A 21,487-nucleotide genomic window follows, 5' to 3' on the forward strand; every position below is an offset into this window, starting at 1 on the left:
CTTTCAAAGTACACTGGTTTCAAACAGTTTAATGGCTCTGAGTTTGACTAAAAACTGTACTTAATATATAGGTTTTAAAAAATGTGTGCAAACAATCAGGATGATGCTACCACAGAATTTTCTTCAAGAAATGAATTGGTTAGGCTATCGCTCAAAAAGATTTAAGAGCTAACTCAGTCAGTAAGGTACTTGCTATGAAAGCCTGAGGTCTTGGGTACCAGGTAAATGCCAAGCGTGGTAGCACAGACCTGACATCCCAGCACTGTGGAGGTGGAGGCAGGTGAATTCCTGAGGTTCACTGGCCAGCCCTTCTAGCCTGATTGGTGAGCTGAGTTTCGGGCCACTGCCAGATTCCATCTCAAGGGAAGTGGATGGTGTTGCTAAGGATGGTGTCCTAGGTTGTCCTCTGGCCTCCACACACTGCACACACATGTCTGTGTACCTATACATGCATGCATACCCACACACATACAAACACATACGTATATATACACTTACACATGCACGCAAAATAAGATAAAAATGGGTTTGGTTAATTCTGGCCTCTTCCCAAAGTCTATAAATCATTATCAAACAAAAAGTCAAGTAATTAAGCTCTCTGGCCTGAATCTGATCTATACTATCAGCCTTCAGCATAAAGAGGTATTCACTCACATGGCCAGTTAAATGCTCTAATAGCCAATGTAGGTTAGGGAGGTGATCTGCTAATGCTTTACAAATACAAGGAGCTTCAAGAAGCTGGTTTGTCTCCAGTCACACCCACAAGGTCCAGTTGTTATCAATGACCTGCACAGAATGCCCAAGCCAGCACGCATGGCAAGGGTGATGAAAGTACTAAGAAAGGAAAGCCTCCGGAGTGCTGTGATTAAAGGCGTGTGCCACCGTGCCTGGCAGGAAATCTTTTTAAAAGCTGTCTTTGTGCATAATAGATGAGACTTTATTTTTTAGTGATGAATCAGTCATGTCATAAATTCAACAATCCATGGTCAGTTGCTTTTTGTCCCCAGTATCACACAAAACAAGCAATTGTTTAGAATGAAATAACTGGTTTAATAATTATAAACTCAAAAGAGAGTTGAATTTAAAATTCAATCTTGAGTCTGAAATTAGCACCATTTGAATATAGAATTCTTTATATGTGCACAAATTAGTTTTATTAATATACATAGGTAAATATGCATTTGATATACTTGTTTTGATGGACCCTTTTAAGGGGTTAAAGTTGTTTTGATTAGTTAACTGGACATGAGACAGGCTGAACACCCCTGAGTTCCAGGGCCTTGGCAAAGTTAACCTCCAGTGGCTTGCCCGTGCCTTTAGTGAGCCTTAGGGATCTGATGCAGCCTCGGAACCTAATGTTGGTGGTCAGGCCAAACTGGTTGAGGCCATCTGGAAAGAAAGAGAAAGAAAGAGGGTCAGTTGTTTTGGTTATTACTTTCTCTCCCCAGTGCTGGGGACAGCTCAGAGGCTATGTGAATGTGAGACAAGCACTCTACCATAGGAGCTACTTGCTTAGCTCCTCAGGGCTCAGTTTTGAAATGTTCAGAGTATATTTGAAAATCTACTCTTAGATTGTGATTAAACTGCAGCTTGCATACGATTAAGGATTTTGTATATGGATTTACTATCAGATTGTTTGAAAATGACCAACTTTTTTACTGTTATATATTATGACATATTCAAACATTTAGAATTAGTTATTTTAAGACATTAAACTATTTTGTTTGGTATGAATTTAAACTTACAATTGAAAACAATACAATTTTCGCAGGAAGCAGTGATATAGTCTTGTAATCCCAACCTTGCAGAGGTAGAGGAAGGTGGAACATGAGTTCCAGACTAGCCTAGGCTAGTGAGATGCTATCTCAAAAAAAAAAAAAAAAAAAACCCAAACCACAAGAAATATATAAACAAATAAATAAACCCTATAATATTTTATTTCCTTGAACAAAGCCCTTGATCAAATGCCTCAATATTTAAATAGGACATAAGGTTTTAAAGTGACTTTATCATTTTTTTACACTGAAAAACTAAATCCCAAAATATTAGGAGAGCTGAAAACCTTCCTTTTGTTAAAGATAATCATCTATCTTTTCCCAAAATATTATGGGATTTGTCATATGGGTGGGGAAGGAAGTCTTCTTAAAACCCTAAAGTACTTTGGGGAGGGGATCTCCTATGGCTTGTGCTCTGTAAACCACCACTGAATATGACCTACTCTGCCTGTTTTCCTAAGCGGGAACTTTGTCTAAATAAGGACCAAAGTTTCCCTTGCCAAAATGATGGAAGACCTTTCTAGAGACTGTTATTACAGTGCTTATTAAGAGGCTCCAGGCTTATTTCTCATCAAGTTGACTACCCTTGTTTATGGGCACTTTAGGTAACTCTGAGGTGCACATGCTATATTTAACATGCTGGAGAAGCATTCTGAATGTAGATTTATTGCTTGGGTTTCTTTGTTATATAAGTATAAACTCTATAATAAGCTATGTGGGAAATTAGCTGCATTTTACCCAATGAATTCCAGAACTTGAGGAAATAAGCCCACAGCATTTCATGATTCCTCTGGTACATTAATTTTAAAGACCCCCACCTCAAAAAAAAAAACAAAACATCAACTCTAGCCTCAGTTGCTGTTAAATGCCAAATATCTTTTAAAAGCCAAATTCATTTCCTCTAGGTTTTACCTGCCCACACATACAACTTTGGAGTTGATCATGAAAAGTTCAGTCCCATGTGGTTTAAATAAGCAGTCTTCTCATTTTACAGACTGAAAATTGTAGGCAAAATGATTATAAATGATTCTAAAGCTAGTATGCAAGTATCCTTAAGTACACATTCTTGGACATGTTTATATAAACAGAAGTGTTTCAAAACCATAAACATAATGAGCAAAAAACATAGCCAACACTCACCTGGGAAACCGCCAACAAAAACAGGGTCATTAGTATCAGCTGACGTAGATGCTACATTTGGGCTCTGTGCTTCCACCTGGTTCCCATCTACTGTGAGCTCAAGTCGGTGTTTGATCTTGTTAGCAGTGACTTTATGCCACCGTCCATCACACAGATGTCCTGGGATCCCAGCATCATAGACTGCCGTGAATCGGCCAGCGCCATTGTCCACGTGAAACATGAGCTAGAAAGCAGACCAGTGCACAGTCAGAAAGAGGGCTTCAGCAGAGGTGGCGCGATGGCTCCCACAGTGAGCACAATCAGGTTGCGAGGACAGACATCAGCTGAAATTGTTGGAAGTTAACACAGCTACAGCCTATTAGGAAATTAAAAATAAAAACTTGACCACAGAAATTAAAATATTAAATTAAAATTTGTGACCTAGGCACAAATTCTTTTGATGTTTGCCATTGTTAGTGTTAACAGGCAAGGTATATGAAGTTGGCTTCCCTTTTAGGAAAAAAAAATTGACCACAGGCAATAATAAATGGAACTAGTCCAGACAGAAAACAAGATTTGTCATATGTCTTTTAGGAGTGTAAGAGTTCTTGGTGATCCTTACAGAACTTTCTTAAAAGATGTTGCTTAAAGTGACTCATTAACAAGCTTATAAATTTGCTTTAAAGAATTATTTTTATATTTAAACTTTTGATATTTTAATTGCATATTCTGTCTTTATGGTTTTCATTTTATATACAGGTCTGAAAGTTACATAAATTACTTTTTGGGGCAAGTCTCATGTCACAGGTGCCAAAGACCCGAGCCAGAAGGCCAGTTAAATTTTCAGCAAGGAAGAACTTGATTAGAAGCTCTTGTTTAAATGAGAAAAATCTGGTTTTTGTACTATGGCAAGGCCCCTGAAATTTGAGATTCCTGAATTCTTTTGAAGCTGATGAAGAGAAGAAACATTCTGAAATATTAAACACATTAGTCAGTTTGACAACACACTTGGCAACGGAAAAGAAAAGCAATGGAGTTGGTTCTTTTTAAAGAAAAAGATTAATAGTGCAAGAAAATAAGTGAAAAGTTCATGAAATATACAGCAATATAAATATTAGTGAAGAGTTTAGAACACCAAGTGGAGTTTGCAATAACAGCATGTTACACCTACAAGGAGCTGGTGCAAATGACATGACACAGTGACATGTTAATAGTAAATGGTTATGTACAACTGATGAAATACACTGCAAAAAGGTAAAGTATATGTATGTTTTGAAAATTTTACAAGACCTTAAGCTCTGTTTATCAATTCATTTGTTTATTCATTTTACCTATAAGTTTCTGGATTTTTTTTTTCCTCTGTATTTTCTGTGGCACTAAAGAGAAGGGAAGTGTATTTTAAATTGTTTTAATTTAAGAATCTTTTTAATATTTTATTTATTTTCAAGGAGAGAGAATGAGAATGGGCTGTTGCAAATGAACTCCAGATGCATATGGCACTTTATGCATCTGCCTTTACATGGGTATTGGGGAATCGAATGCAGGTCCTTAAGCTTTGCAGGCAAGTGACTTAACTGCCAAGCCATCTCTCTAGACAAGGGAAGTGTGTTCTAAGTCACTCTATAAGTTTTCACCTGGGGAAACACCTGCACCCCAAGGGTGGACTATGGACAGAGTTCACGTAGAATCCCTGTGTAAGAGCCAAAACAGAAACCTGTAAAACTTCTTGCTTCATCTTCTCTTTTATTTACTTGACAGAGAAAAAAACACCAAGAGACTGAGAACCAGCACGCCAGGAACTCCAGCCACTGCAAACAAGCCCCAGGCTCATGCGCCACCTTGTGTACCTGGCTAACATGAGTCCTTGGGAATCAAACTTGGGTCTTTTGGCTTTGCAGGCAAGCGCCTTAACTGCTAAACCATCCCTCTGGCCCCATCTTCTCATTTTTATCTGTTCCCTAGAGCACGAAGCCGGGGACCAGGCAGGTGTTTATAATTAGATATTCTGTTGTAACTAAACTGGCGAAATACTTTGGTAAATTTGCTGTTGCTTGAGATAGTATCTAAATGTTTTTAAAGAAAACTTTAGAAGCTGTATGTAGGCTAGTCACATTGACTTCTTGTAATGTTCAGATTGAGTTTGGATGGCCAAGCCCATTCCCTTTCCCCCACTGGATGCACAGGGAGAATGTCAGTGTTTATAGAAGCACACTAAGAGCTTAGGACTAAAAAACATTTGGTTTTGGTCAGCATAATTTGTTTTGCTATAGGAGTAACACATTTAAAGCTGATATTGATCCATGGGATAACTATGCTGAAAACACACAAAAATTGTGATAATACAGAAGAAAGAAGAGATATAACCTAGCTTTTCCCCAACAAAGGCAACAGCGATATTTCAAACCGAGTTCTCTACTGATGACCATTGGTGTCACAGGGAAAACTCACCTTCTCATCAATCATTTCAATGCCCATTCCATCCATTTTCTGGCTACTGACTCCCAAGAGAACTCCAGTGGATCTAGTGGTACGGAATTCAAATTCTACAAGAAGGTCCAATCCCACTTTGAACCCAGCAACTGTAAAATAAAGATTTTAAAAAATACATGTATATGGGATTGTTAATTTTAATTTGCATGATGTGCTGTCTTTGCTAGACTTAAATTCATGTTAGTCCATTACAATGAGAGCTAGCTGTTCCAGGCACCAGTGTGGCCTGTTCCTTACATTACTCGTGTCAGTAATGCAGCTAGTGTTGTTTCCTTGGTTGCCTTCCTTTCAAGAATGTAATCTCGCCGGGTGTGGTGGCTCATGCCTTTAATCCCAGCACTCGGGAGGATCGCCGTGAGTTCGAGGCCACCCTGAGACTCCATGGTGAATTCCAGGTCAGCCTGGGCTACAGTGAGACCCTACCTCGAAAAACCAAAAAAAAAAAAAAAAGAATATAAACTCTGGGAGGGCAAGGACTTTGTCTCTAATGCTTATTAGTTCATTTTGGGGCCTGTAAAAGTGTCTGGAACTTGCTACAGGCTTAATACATATTCATTGAATAACTGATTAAATTAATCCACACTGAGTTTGACTCAAAGTACCTCAAAGTCTTGTATGATTCATTTAGAAGTCTGTCTGTTGGATTAAGTAAAGCATTTCAATGATTATTCAGTAGAACATTATTGAGACACTTTATAAATTATCACAATGATCTGAAAGGGTTTACATGTTCACAAGCATCTTATTAATAAAGGGAGAAATTGCAAATACAACTTTGACAAGAAGATTTTGGAGGTACAAGTAGGTTTTCATAGTTCATCCAGTTAATTCTTTCCTCCATAATTTCTAAATTTGATCCATTTTTATTTAGTCTTTTAACAAATATTTAAGATACATCCGTTATGATCAAAATGATTTGTTTTCATTGGTCAAGACCACATGAACTGCATTGAGTAATAAGAAAGAAATCCAGAAATTTTCTCTATGTTTTCTATTTACTAGCCAAGAAAAAAAAAAAATACCATGTATAACCACAACTGTCCTCAATGAAATGTGGTACCTGTTATGTGAAAGGCTTTTTGATCTACTGAGAACCTTGATGAGCTTGGATGGGCAAAAGTGGATGTACAGAAGATTTTAAAAGTAAATGATAGAAAGAGCTGTACTAGCGGGGGAAAAAAATAGGAAGGGAGAAGTAAAAAGAAGGAAGGAATAGCGTGAGACATTAGCTGATGACAGACAATATGATGAGGTCAAGAAAATCTTTGGTGATCAGGTAGCTGAAAGCTTTCAAGAATGAAGATTTCAGAGGTTAAATTAAAGATGAATTCTTTGCACTAAAATGATCCTCAGCACAGACCACCCAAGTCTTTGCAGATTATATTGTGCTGTGAGTTGAAGGAATGGCAGGAGTTGTTGGCAATTGGAGATGTGGTTAGTTTTCTGGTCCAGCTTAGTCCAGAATCAAGAGCCAGACCAGATGGCAAATCAACCCTTAGCCATAAGAGTTCAAGCTTGGTATCAACTTGGACCAAGAGAAGTTAGCCTTATGTGACTTCCTGATATCTTGGGTGTTTTTACTTTCATAGCACATGAACTTTGGGATTCAACATGCACTCCAATGTTTACATATGTAACACAAACTCTGGTATTTATAGGTTTTCATCATTTTCCCTTCTTGTGATTGCTGAATAAACGAAATCTTTTCCATTGATAATATAGTTTTAAAAGAAGAAATTACCTATTTTCTCATCAGTAACTTCCACATATAATGTGTTCATTATTTTTTCTAATGAACAAATACACATGGCTCAAAAAACCTAGTTCTAAATTGCCTATCTTATAGTATTTTGGTAATTAAGTAGAACTTGATTTCTTTTTTTCCATGTGATTCAAGATGTCATCCAGATCTACACTGGAAATAATGTCAGAGGAATTAATTAAAGAAGACCAGGGGAAATAAAATATCATTCATCACTATCGACAAGAAATGGCCACTAGGATATACAGTGTGTGTGTTGAAATGGAGCTTTGAAACAAACTGAAAAAGAAGAAAGGACAATCATATTTCATCTCCAGAAAAGTTGACAGAGAAAATTAAAAAGCAGAGAATTTATATATGAACCTTCTTACATAATTATGCTTATTTTGCAATTAATCTTTAGTAAATGAGATAAAATAGGCTCTCCAAATATTATTATCTTATAAACACAGTTATTAAGTAATTAGTAAACTTATTAATGAACTGTTTTCTATTAGTGCTTGTTAGAAGCAAATACATATTCTTTTGTATGTGTGTTTGGTTTGGCAATGCTGGGGATTGATACCGGCCTCACTCACTCTAGGCAAGTGCTTTACCACTGAGTTGCATTCTCAATGCAACACAGATTTTTAAGAAGCATTTTTGTTTCCTTTGGAAACATTTGTGGTTTAAATAAAGAACATTCATTTAGGACCCCAGGGATTTCCTTTTTTTTTTTTTTTTTGGCTAAGATAGAAAAATAGCATGTATATTTAGCTAATATTTACAGGAAGGAAGTGGAAAATCCTCACCTGCTTTGGCAAAACCTGTTCCATCAAAGTAGGTTCCCTTCTGAGAACTGGCAAAGCATGTCCCCACATGGAAGCTGGAGGTTGGCTGCTCCAGATCGACGGGAGCCTGCTCCATGTGAAGATTTCTAATACAGCCATCAATGCTGTAGGTGACCTAAGGATTCAAGTCAAAAGAAGCACATGTTGGGTTTTTGCAGAGCTCTGCTTCTCTGGGCACTATGCTCATTTGTGGGGTGTTCTATGCAGAGTCATGAACCACTGTCTTACAGCATTCCCCAAAGCTATGCTTTCTGCACTATCACCTGAACTACATAGTACAGAAGCCAATGGCCCTGTGTTGAGCTGCTCTAGCCAGGATGTATCCAGCCAGGAATGTGATAACCTGACTTCCTCAATACTATGTCAAATATGTGTCCATTGGCTTGACAGAGATGAGGCTGTATGTGCGTATCAGTCTATTTGCTCCTGATTTCATGTTTCTATGGATAGTTTGCTAATGTTACAATAATATATTCTGATGGGACCTATGTTTAATTTCTACTTGCAAATATAATTAGATTCTGTTTAGTGCTTCTTTCTTTTGAAAATCTAATGAAAGCAGTGGGCTACCCCATAAAAATACACATGCAACAAAACTTGAAAGTTTACATAAGATACTTTGGGGCTGGAGGAATTTAAAAATAACTTAGTTGGATAACTTGCTCTATTCTATTTCTTTGGCTTTTATAGAGATTCAGGGTGGTCATTAGTGCTATGATCACTTGAGAGTCTTGTTTTTGAGAGACCTGGTAGCATTTCTGTTATGAAAAGAAAGTGATATGGATCATTCAGAAGAAAATACAGATGCTGAAATTACAGTTAGAATGGAGCAATTGTCTTGGATGAATGAAGAAATCTATACCAAATTGAGTACAGAAAAGAACCACATGTGTATCTGGTGCAGTCTATAAAACCACAAACCTCCCGTGTTATTCAGAATAATGTTCCTCAATCAAACCAGGACACAGTAACTGATAAAAATTAACTTCAGTGTTAATTATGAGATTTTGAGAACTTGAAATTCTAAAGTCAAAATAGGGTGAGTGCTCTCTGAGAACTGTATCTTCTAATAGTCTTGAAGTGGTATCATGGATGCCATCATCTTTGTCATTGTCCTGTGCTTTCCTCAAGCCTGCTCCTTTTCCAAACACTTCAAACACATGATATCATCTAACCTTTATAGAATCTCTCTTTTGTTGGTATTACCATTACCCTATTTTGCAAAACATGGAAATTTGTTAAAGATGAAGTATGAGGGTCCATGTCAGTGTTCTATGGAATCACAGTCAAGGCTGCCTAAAAAACATCCTGCCACTTATGAGAGAAGATTATTTCCTACCCACCTAAAAGCCATCATGAACCCATGTGATCCATTAAGTTAAAACTACATAGATAAATCAATTCCCATCCTAGATAATCAATGATAACAAAGAGGAAGAATTAGATACTTACTGGGCCAATTCTTCGTGTGGTATAGTTGATGGGTAACCCACCAACATACAGCATTCCCACGACATCCAGGATATCAGCTTTCTTAGGACTGATGGTTCTGTTAGAAGCATCATCTACATAAAGAATTCCTTCTTGCTTCACTCGAATAATCTTAATCTACAAAATTGAGGAGTCAATGACAAACAGAAGCACTAGACTAAAGAACTATCATTGCATTTCTAAGGAAAAGTGATGTAACTTATGTTCCAAGGCCATAATGTAAGCGAAAGCAAAGCTATTACATAGAAAACGTCAAACTCTGCCCTTATATATAAAATTATCCTGGGAAAGCTTGAGTTTGAAGCTGCCTATGAAGACTGTCAGGTGGGCAAAGAGGGCTATAAAATTCATGCTATAGGCTGGCTTTGAACTTATAGCCCTGCGGATTCAGCCTCCCAAGGGTTGGGATGACAGATATGCATCACCTCACAGCCATCTATCATACCTAGTTATAGGAGTGCTTTAGTGTGAGTGATCAGAGCCCGAACTCTGTGCACAATTCCAGATATGCTTAACTGTGCCGACTTCTGCAGAATTAGAGAAAAAGGAGGGTGGTGGGAGGGGTACTGCCATTTCTGCAACAGCTGACTAGCCCAATTCCAGGGAGGAAGCAAACCTGAGTGATGTTGAAATTATGGCAGAAGAGTGATGTACCTTCCAGAACAGAATGAGAGAAAGAGAAGAATATGAGGACTGGCTTGAGTTTAAAATTCTTAGGTCTGAATTTAGCAAAGAGAGTATGTAATTCTCTGAAACACTGGCATTCGTCAGTGGATTAAAATCAAGTATAGACCGGGATTAGAAGGAGAATCTACTCTGAATTAGGAAGTAATTGTTTAAAACCTTCACACATAAAATCTGTCTTTAATAGGCTAATTATCCTTCATAAATCCCTTCTTAATCCAATCTAATTGTAGCCCATCAACATGTCTTTTTCTCAAGTGTCATATTTATTCATCCGCTATCCAGAGAAGAGAAGGATCCTTAACAAGCACTCCTTCATCAGGAGCCGTCTCTGCCACCCAGAAGCTCCCAGTCAAGTAAGGAGATTCCATTTATTTCCAAGATCACAAATTAGTTGACTTGGGGGTTTGTATTGCATTTTTTTTTTAATTTTTCTTTGCCATTCTATGTGATGACAAGCCAAAATAGGTTAATACATCAAATCCAACATCTAATAAGTTGCACTCTGAAAACTAAACATTTTATTGGTCTACCTAGGGAAACTTTACTTAATCAGCTATCACAGGTGTAGAGACAAATTTTGAGGTTTTGTTTTAATCAGGTCATATATTATCTATTTGTAGTCATGCCAAAGAGGAAAGTAAGCTAGCAAATGAGCCTTATGTGCCCACAACAGCACTAGTTTCTGGGTTCAAGGCCAATGATGAAAGTTGTTACAATAATTGTCAGTGGAAATGATACCTTTGGGCCCTTTCAACATGATATTACAGAGAGGCCCATGATGCTGGTTTTCAGATCACTATGTGGTAGGGTGAGGGGTAAGTCTTAAGACCTATCTTAATGTTGCCAACTTTTACTTTGGCCAAATATTTTTTAAGAGAGGTTTTATAATACCTTAAATTTAGAGCACAAAATTTCAGAATATATGCTAGATCTCTAAGTGGAATATCCAGAGCTTTATGATTAATAACCTCTAGTGTCCTATGATTGTCACTGAAAGCAATGGAAATGTCTTCAATTGCCTGGCCCTGGTTTGTGGACAGATGTTTGGGAACCACAGAAGTATGCCAATGGCAGAACCCTGGAGTATTTTGACAAAGGCTATAAGTGTTCAAACATACACCCACTCAGGTCTAAGCACCTTTTCCAAGGTTGTGGCAGCTGTATCAACACTTGCCTTATTTTAAGTCTCTGTAATACCAGAATGAGGATCTGTGTGGGCATAACAGTGCTGGCACCAGGGCAAGGCCCCTGCTTGCCACCCAGGATACTTACTACCAACATCTAGTGACTGTTACCTTGTGCCACTGGCCATCATTAACTTTGGTGGGGATCATGGTGTTGGTGTCGCCACTTCCCAAGTCATAACTGAAGTAGAGGAATCCGTCTCTTAGCTGAACAGTAGCAAAGTCAGCGTGATTGATCCGAGCCATGTAAAACAGCAAGCCTGATTCTGCTTCCGTCCTCACGTCCAACTCAATTGTGAGGCTGTGTGATGCAAGGGAAGGGAAATGGAAAGATAAGAACCTCCATATGCTGAGACACAGTGCTGTCAATCAGTGGTGCATTTTCATAAAGGGCTTAAAGTCTTCTCTGGCAAAAGGGCCTTCCAGGGTTATAGAGGGGCCTCAATACAGGCAAATGGAGTTATATTCTCTATTGTACTCAGAGAGTTAAAAAACAAAAACACCTTGAAAAAATTCTAACCTTATTGATCAATCAATGTAGTTGATTAGGCTTAAAAATAAATGTATTGATCAGTGTTTGCTCCATATCTCAGAATAATACATACCGGTTTTTAACCTTGGTGTCATCAAATGCAATGGCAATGTGACTGTTTTTGGAAAGCCCAAACTGCTTGCTCCCTGTCAAAAATGCTGGTTCTGATTCTGAAGCACAAGGACCCTGGAAAATGCCAAGAACACAAAGAAAGATTATGGACCCGAGGCTTTAAATAGTTAACATAGTTGTTTCTTCTTTTATGTCTTTTTATTTTTATTAAGACCACATTTTGTGTGGATACATCATGTGTTAGCACCATCTTTTCCCTCCTTCCTGCCCCCATTCCATAGGTGGCTCTTCTCAGTGGGGTTGCTGGTATTCCCCACAGGGTTGTGGGTTACACATTGTGGGAACAACAGTCATTGGGGGAAGGCAGTGCATCTGGACATGGCATCCTGACTTGTGACTTTTACAATTTTTCTGCCCCCTCTTCCGCAAAATTACCTTGGTGGGTGTTGTTTTAGGTCTGTTTCCTATATATGAGCTTAATGTCCTTGAACAATGGCGAATTCCTTAATATTAAAACATATCTCTTACTCACCCTGGTAATCTATCATAACAGGTACTCATTATTAAGTGCTCAGCAAATGTTAACTTCTTTTTATTATATCACACCCTTGAGTTGCTAAATAAATGAATTCAAAAATTTATCCAAAAATTCATAAGTTCATTATTATTTGTGGTATGAACATCATTTATATTTTGGAGAAAACTGCAACTTCTTTATCACATTTACTTCATTTATGAATATTATTTTTAGAAAATGGGGCAGGGAAAACTGATATGCTAGCCACCTGGATTACAAGAGTAGAAAAATATGTTTCTTTTTGCCCTCCCCATTTCCATCTCTCACTATATTATTATTTTTCTCTGGAAATTATTGGTCTTCTAGAAGGTTGCCATAAATTTAGACTTTCAAGATGGGGTATCTAAATCTGCGAGTCAGCCCATTCAGGTCTTAGTCCGTTGCTAAGCAACCCAGCACATTTTTTTAATGCAACCCACCATACACCATTTCCATTGCTGCTGTTCAAAGAGCAGCTTCCTGGGGTGCTGAAGAGGGACAGCTAGGTACAGAGAGGTACAGTCACCACTTTCATGCTGTGCTCTCCCCATCTTAAAGTTTTGAATAACGTTTGATCAAGGAGCACCCCATTTTCATGCTGCATTGGATCTCACCAATGATATTACCAGTCCTGGTTCCATGGGCCAAATTTGACTCCTTGTAATACCCAGCTCAGTAATTTAGGCTCCTTAAATGACCACAGCCACATGTCCCTTCCCTGCTATCTATTTTCACAAGATAGCTGGGTACACAGGTAGCTTTTCAAAGAAGTCTGTTAGAACATGTAATATGTGTGAAATCAATAATGTTAGCCCTCTCAGTAACATATCTGTTTTTCAGATTAGCGCTTAACAGCTGTGGCAGGGCTACAGCTCCAGTGGGTGCTGACTCAGCAGAGCTTTTTCAAAAACCCATGGCAGGCTTTTGATGGAGCCTGTCCTTTCCACAGCACCTCCGAGATAGCGCACCTGTACACAGGACATATTTATGTAAAGAGAAGCTGTGTTCTCTTTTTCTCTGGAGCTTGGTCAAATGCAACATTCACCACAGCAGGTAAAAAGGCTTAAAGTATTCCAAAAACCTATCTTTATTGGGTCTTCATTGGAGTAGTTCTCTTCTCGCTTCCCAGGAGGTGGTCAGTGATGAAGAAAAGACTGGCTGAAATTCAAAAAGCTATGCAAAAGCCCAGAGGGCAGGGCAGAAAAATGCTATGCACAAAACACATAGCGATACCTTTCTTATTGCGCTGCCAACAAAACAGCCCGTATGGAAGGCTGTTGGTAGCTGAATGTCTCGCTATTAATAGAACTGGAAGAATTTATCAATTTCTTCCAGTATTTCCTGTATAAAAACCTCAACAAATATATGGAGTGGCATTCCTCCTTGGAATTCTCAAGAGAATTCTATCTGCTATGAATTCATAGGGCAGAATTTCATTTAAGCATCTTTAAACCCTTAGCTCTGGAAACTGAGAAATTGAAAAAAAAAATTAATGGATGATAAAAGAATTAGGGAGCAAGAATGTGCAGCCTGAAGGAAATCAACCAGTATGTTATGTTGTCATTACTGTTACTATTGCAGCTGCATAATCCTTTGCTACATATACATGTTAATATAAAATAATATTATAACAATAATATAAATCATAGTTGAGTATGATTTTAAGAGAACCATGGTGACAGTTATAAAGATTAGATATTTAACTAGTGGTATGTTATAGAGCTTTTAAAATCTTTATTGATTTATTTACATGTATGTATGTGTATGTGTTTTTCTGTGCATGCATGCACACACACATGCACATGTACACAAGGGTATCTTGCTGCTCCAGCAGCAAAGAAATCCCCACCCAGCTTGATGTAAGTGGCTGGGGAATTGGCCCTAGGCAGTCATGCTTCACAAGCAAGTGCCTTTGACGGCTGAGCCATCTTCCCAGCACCTATGTATTTAAATGTCACTTGGTGGCCACACATAAGAAGCTACTGGTGGTTAGATTGCACAGTTATTTGCCAAACTGGTTCTGAGCTGAGCAGCACATTTTTCACATGCTATTAGAATTTCTAGATGGAAAGGGCTCTGCTTAAGTCATTCTGGGAAAACCTTTGCTCAGAAGTGTACAGGGACTCAGTCGAGGTGCTTTCACCTAAGAATCATTACATATTCGGCACACACATGTGTTACAGGAAGGAGAGCACCCAAAAGGGCCCACTTCACTTCTGTACAGGGTGGAATTTGAGAAGCAAGCAGAATCAGTGGTCAGTACCATCATAACGCCCGCGGATTGGTCAGCATGATAGAAGAGAATGCAGACAAAGGAATCCCTCAAATAGGTAACTTCAAAGTATAAAGCTATAATTTTAGTTGAGTTATCCTTTTCTTTTAGCTTCTTTATGTTGTGGCTAAAACCATGCAACATAATATTTATCCTCTTAATAATCTTTAGTGCACTATGCAGTGTTATTAACTATATGTACATCATATAAAAGATCTCTAAATTTTTACATCTTAAGGAACTGAAACTGTACCGCTGAAAACCTAATTCTCTTATGCCCTTCCTCCAAGCCTGTACTATGCTTGATTCTAAGATTTTCTAAGGGTTTTATTTCTGTACATAAGTAGAATCACCTACATGGTCTTTGTCCTTTTGTGACTGTCTTATTTCACTTAACATAATGTCCTCAAGGATCATCTGTATTGTAGCACTGAATGGTATACCCTCCTTTGCTTAATTTTCCTTAAGGACATCCAATTTGGTGTTTACTATCATCAATTTGGAAATAGGATGGGTATTGTACATGTGACTTTGATAAAATATAGGCCATCTTCCTTTATAAAATTTGTCACTGGGAAAGGATTGAGAAATGCTGGTGTAAGTAGGTTTTTATGTATATCTACCTTAGGATGTAAATAATAAGAAAATTCTCTCTCCTGTAATACAGTAACCCTTTAAAGCAGTGTCAGTCTCTCCCCTTGCTTGGTTAGAAGTGAACAAGACGAGATCCTATTACATTACTGTCTGGGTATACTGAATCCTAGTCTCGTTGTAGGATGCGGGCGGGCAGCGCCATGACAGGCTTGCTTGCTGGGCCTAGAGTATCTCCTCACCCTTTCCTGCTGCTCCCTGCAGCCTTCAAAAGGGAGCATCTGAATGGGGTTAGAATGTACCTGTGATTCCAACAAGAATGAAGAGCTCCGGTCGGTAATGGAGATTTCTACCCAACATCACAGAGAAATTTAGGCTAAGCAACCAGGTGGGAGGGGGGTCTTCAAAGAGGACATTGTGAGGGATCCTTGAAGCATGGTCATGCAGCATAAGGAATCTTTCCATCCCAGGGGATGTGAGCTGAGGAGAGGTATGTAAGCACATAGAATGCCTTTTCTGTGTTGTTTGGGAGCCATTGATATTTGAAAGGTGCTTAAACAGCGATGATGATGATAACAATAATAATAATAATAATAATAACAATAATAATCAGTAGCAATAGAGGCTCATCAATCTCAACATGTTACAATTCTGCCACCTTGTGGGGATTTTTATAATAGTTCAGGAAAATGTGACAGACCACATTTGCTTTCTATTTGTCTCTGCTTCTCAGGTGACAAGTCGGAATGCACAGGACAGTCTAATATAACACTGAGCCTGGGAGAGAGCCGTGACGTGCCTCCTGAGGACGCTGAAGGAAGCCATGTGTCCCAGAGCCATAGTTAGAGAAGGGCAGGGGGTCAGAAACCAGTTGAAAACCTTTTCATCCTGCTTAATTTCAGTTCAGAATAAAGCAAGCAGAGGTCATTTCCAGTACCTGACTGGTAACTACCGTTTGGAAATGTTATTGAATTCAAGTTCACATATGATTCGGTGGTAAGCAGGCTTTGAATTTAGATAAAGGGAGGACAGAGATTTAAGTTGCATTTATCAAAATGGGTACCTTTGTTCTTGAAAGCATCAAATTATGACTCATTATAAAATTGCATAATTGTCTTCTTTCATGAGTCAGTAACCCCATCTCACAAATGAGGGCTACCATTACCTCTGATGCTCATTTTCGGTGATGATTTTCTTTGTGGCTGAATACTAAGATATGATAATTTTACAGCACTGACTTTAATGCCCTGAAATACAAAACCTCTACTAAACTGTTTGTTGAGAAACTCAACTATGTCAACTCCCTGCACATCTTTTGGCAGAAGCTGGGCCCTTTCAGTGATCTTTATGCATTATGTCTGAAGACAGAATCCTTGGACTGTGAGAAATGTGTTTTCCCTTTAAGTACATATCAGTATCCAGTTGATTTATCTCAAGGCCGTGACTATATTTGGCTCTTCAAGTAATAGCATTGCTACAGAAATCACTTTCTTTTTCTCTTAATATTTCTTTCTGGGCTCACTCCTCGCACCACCCCAGTTACCAAAAAGCCTTTATTAGCCCTGTACTCTTCATTTCTACCTGTATCACGTTCTTCATGTTCACATTTAAACTTTGAGGTTCACAGTTCAACTTCCCAGTAAGACTCAAGTAGAAGAAACACAGCCAACTCACTGTATGCAACACCCACCCCCCGAGTCCATGGTTTTCAAGAAAACTTGGTATAAAAGGCCCAAAGACTTGACCCTTTGGACACATCAACACATTTCTATAAACTGCATACCCTGACTCTGTCATTCTAGATGAGAATTGCTCACAAATAGAATATCTAGGAGCATTTAATTATAACTCTAAATGGGCTAAAGAATGAGAGAGAAGCACAAAGAGATGACAAGCTCCTGTTCTATTGAATGAAGTTACATCAGGAATTGCTGTCCTATATGGACATGACCATGTATTAACCATAGGGTTGACCTATCCATTTCACAGGGCATGACTTTATCAGCATACTGCTAAATTAGTCTGGAGCATAGTGAATGTTGCCCTTGCACTGTAAGTTACTGGCAAGGCTAGAGCTAAGGGCACAAAGGCTGAGACATGCGTACTAAGAATAGGAGCTTCTCTGTGTCTTCTCTGCTCCTACTTCAAAAATTAACTTGTAAGTTTTTATTCTTAATGATTAAAAATATTATTTATTTATTTTGGAGAGAGAGAGAATGGGCACACCAAGGTCTCCAGATATCACAAACAAACTCCAGACATATATATCATCTTGTGCATCTGGCTTATGTGAGTACTGGGAAATCAAATCTGGGTTCTTAGACTTTGTAAGCAAGCACCTTAAATGCTAAGCCATCTCTACAGCCCTTAATGATTTTTTTTAAAACCTAAACTCAGATAAAAAGAGTATGTTGAGGGCTGGAGTGATTGCTCAGTGGTTAAAAGTGCTTGCTTGCAAAGCCTGAATGCTTAGGTTTGATTCCCTGGTACCCACATAAAGCCAGGTGCACAAAATGGTGCATGTGAATTTTGTTTGCAGTGGTATGAGGTTCTGGTACTCCCAATGTCATTCCTTCTCTTTCTTTCCCTTCCTCTCCCCTCTCTCTTTGCAAGAACTGAATAAAATTATTAATAAAAAGAGCAATTTTGAAAACTGAATTTAAAATGTTTAGAAATAAGCCTTTTATATGGAAGCTTGAAATTGCTTAAAAATAGGATACTCATTCTATTTTTTTTTATAGTACTTGCCCCCACACCAATAGCATGGGCAGTTAAACTAGTTTTCTCCAAAGGCTAAATAGAGTGATGGAGTATCATCAAGACCTAGGCTTTGTGTGAGATATTTTACATTCAATGTGCAATTTATTTCTGCATAATAATCCTCAAAGTTTATTTATTATTATCTGTATCTTTAATAGGTTACTTGACATTTAGAGAGGAGGAGTCATCTGCTACACTTCACCGAGCACAAGATGGTACACTGTGACAAGAAGATATCTCTCTTTCCCCTCCTGGTTAGCTGTGATGACATCTAATGCATCCTTGTATTTATTGGGCATTTAATAAATATTGGCTAAAAATAGTCAAATACCTAAGTTTTAGTAATTTTGACAATGAATGCTATGACTTATTTTAGGTGTCATGTGTTAAAAGGGATCAAAGGTAAGGATATTGATCACTGAACATATGAGAAATACAAATTCAATATGTAAAGAATACTCAGGCTAATGGGATATTTAGGTTAGGGAAGAAGAATTCACTTGTGTCAAACCCTTGAAGTGATTTTACAAGGGGCATTCAAGTGTTTGGCTACCAAAAATGCAACTATTACATGGCTGTTATAGAGATACAGTTTGAAATCAGTGTAGCTAATATCTCGCAAACCATTAGGGGTCTTCTCCAATACCCTAGAAATACTTGTCCATAAAGTGTTCAAACACTGACTGAAAGTCCATCACAAATTTCATTTAGAAGGAACTCATATGCAGACATAATAGTGTGATTGCACCAAATTATCTCCATCACTCTGAGCAACTATAATTCATAAATTCAAGTTAATTGTTTAGAAACTAGGCTCAGTTCTCTTCCACTCATGGTGGCTCTCAATTCTTTGGTTGGAAACATTCTTGATTCTAGGGAGCTTAAGATGGTATACAGGAAGAAGAGAAGGGGATCATGAACCTTCCCTTTACTTGGTAGGATTTGGTTTAATGCCTCATTCTGTAACGAGGCTGCAGAATTGTTCTGACGTGCTTATGGCAGAGATCAGAAATAGCTTAGGTTGAATCATCCCTCCCAACCATGGCCTCTACCTGCTACTGTGTGATCCTAGGCATTTCTTTTGGTAAGATTGGACTGATTTTGCATCTAATAACATAAGATAAATTTGAATAAAACCACAGCTTGTAGGGATAAAAATGAAATGAATGCAAAATGCCTACACAGTACTGGGCATGTTCAAAATGCTCAGTAAAGGCCAACAGAGCCTGTGTCTATTTGCTTCTCTCAAATTCCAAAGAATAGAGTATCATTTATCATATATTATAATATCATATCTTTTGATTATCATCATATGATATTAAATATAATATATCATTTCCTTTGATTATTATAGAGCCTTTTGGTAGCATAAGTCCTAAAATTTTAAGAGGCTGAAATGATGCTTACAGTAATCAGTTTACTGACTGATGGTTTTTGACCAATAAATATTTAGTAAATATTTCTAGTGACAAGTAACACTTTACAATGGTGGGGCTGGGAATATGGTTCAGTGGTTAAAGGCACTTGCTTACAAAGTCTACAGGCCCAGGTTCAATTCCCAAGCTACCCACATAAGCCAGATGCAAAAAGTGGGGCAAGCATCTGGTGGTCATTTGTAGCTATCATGAAACCTTGGAGCTCCCAGACACACACACACACAAATAAACAAAAAATTTAAAGAACGAATAAACAATTCCAGCATGGAAACCAAAGGAGAGAATATGTTCAAGTGTTTTCAGAACGTGAACTTCAGACAGCATGCTCCGTTCATTCTTAGCCATTAAATATATGTGTTCTTGAGCAAAGCAAGATGCCATCTTAGATACAATGATAGTGAGATTACAAACTGTCATAACCTCTGGAAAAGGTATGAGAACATAGGCATATAGATCTATTCTAAAAAGCATCAGAAATAATTAAAAAGTTGATTCCTAGGGGTACTCATCAGAGTATAGTTTTTAATAGTGAAAACTGAAATTCATTGATTCAAAGTAGAATAAATTGTACAGGTAGAGTGCTGTGGTTATGTTAAGAACCCAGACTTTAGAGACAGAACTACTGGAGTAAAAGTCCCACCCCCATGCTGACTAGCTGTGTGAGTGGGTTAGCTAGTTACTTAACATAGCCAATTTTTGTTAATGCATGCCAAAAAGACTGGCATTTTTGTATGAGAGAGAGAAAGAGAGGGAGAGAATTGGCTTGCCAGGGCCTCCAGCCACTGTAATCAAACTCCAGATGTGTGCACCAGCTTGTGTGCATGAAGGCAAGTGCCTTAACTGCTAAGCCATCTCTCCAGCCCAAGATAGCCCGTTAAGTCAGTCAAACAGGATGGCAATTTGTATTTTACATAGCTGTTTCAAGAATTACATACTACATTTGTTTGGCTAAAGGTAGGTGCAAAATAAGCACTTGAAAATAATAAACATTACCACTAGTTTATAATAATGATGGTATGAATTAAATTCTTATATAACAGGTATTTAGAAAACTATGACCTAAAGTTCTGATAACCTTTGACATACATTTTGTTAATATCTTCCCTTTCCAGATCAGGAGGTTGAGGAAGAAATTCTCTAGAGCTTTCCCAAATTCATTCAGAGGGTAGATTATAGAGCTGGATCTGACTGTTTTCCGGCTTCTAATCAAGTAGGTATACCCCCGTACAAACTGTGATGTATCTTGTGAGACTCTGACCACATTATAGAAAATTATATTAGACACACATACTCATTTACCTGCTATTTACAAAGAGTTGTAATTTTATGTATTACTAGTTTTTAAAACTGACATTGATCAGCTTACCTCTGCATATTGGTGCTAAAGGTGGCTTTTATTCTAAGTGTTGAAATGTCTGTCCTTCCCAATTGTTCTACTGCTAATTTTATAAACACGAAAGCTAAAGGGGAACAGATCTATAAGTAAAAGTGATCTAAAGAAGATGTAAAGAGGGCAGATTCCCCATCTCCCAATGCTTGTGGTCGAATACATTATATATTTTGACCAATTTCCCTTTTAGAATGGCTAAAAATGCTGAGTAAGGTTTGAAAGTAGTGCCAATATAAACACTTACATGTGCCAGAGCAGGGCCAGCTGTAGGGAAGGCAGGGGTGGGCACTGGCTGAGGCTGGATAATTACTTCAGCTGGAACTAAGCCATCTTCCTCTTCCCGGGGCTTCTGATGGGTACAGCGGCCAATGTCTGCATTTTTGAAAGACACGGGCTGTGCAAAGTCCATGGGGCTAATGGAATACAGTTAAAAGAAAATGTTTGTTTTCTTCCGTTTCATTTCTTTTCTTCTTCCCTTTACAATTAAACTGGAGCCCAACCCTTCTTAAAGCCATCAGAGCAGAATTCCAAGTCTAAATT

General features: G+C 38.1%; 1 protein-coding gene across 3 annotated transcripts in view; it reads right to left on the bottom strand.

The window, feature by feature from the left end:
• Positions 1-1,131: 1,131 nt before the first annotated feature.
• The window catches only part of Lama2 (laminin subunit alpha 2), a 640,019-nt gene continuing 619,663 nt past the window's right edge, over positions 1,132-21,487 (bottom strand). For all 3 annotated transcript variants that reach the window (XM_045157983.1, XM_045157982.1, XM_045157984.1), the window contains 8 exons: positions 21,192-21,360; positions 11,944-12,056; positions 11,450-11,639; positions 9,429-9,584; positions 7,938-8,091; positions 5,343-5,473; positions 2,916-3,138; positions 1,132-1,389 (listed from right to left, as the gene is read on the bottom strand). In XM_045157983.1, coding sequence (XP_045013918.1) covers positions 1,232-1,389; positions 2,916-3,138; positions 5,343-5,473; positions 7,938-8,091; positions 9,429-9,584; positions 11,450-11,639; positions 11,944-12,056; positions 21,192-21,360 — 1,294 coding nt within the window. In that variant the 3' untranslated portion in view covers positions 1,132-1,231. The remainder of the gene's footprint in view (positions 1,390-2,915; positions 3,139-5,342; positions 5,474-7,937; positions 8,092-9,428; positions 9,585-11,449; positions 11,640-11,943; positions 12,057-21,191; positions 21,361-21,487) is intronic.

The sequence above is a fragment of the Jaculus jaculus genome, chromosome 9 (genome assembly GCF_020740685.1).
Source record: "Jaculus jaculus isolate mJacJac1 chromosome 9, mJacJac1.mat.Y.cur, whole genome shotgun sequence".
Taxonomy (NCBI): Eukaryota; Metazoa; Chordata; class Mammalia; order Rodentia; family Dipodidae; genus Jaculus; species Jaculus jaculus.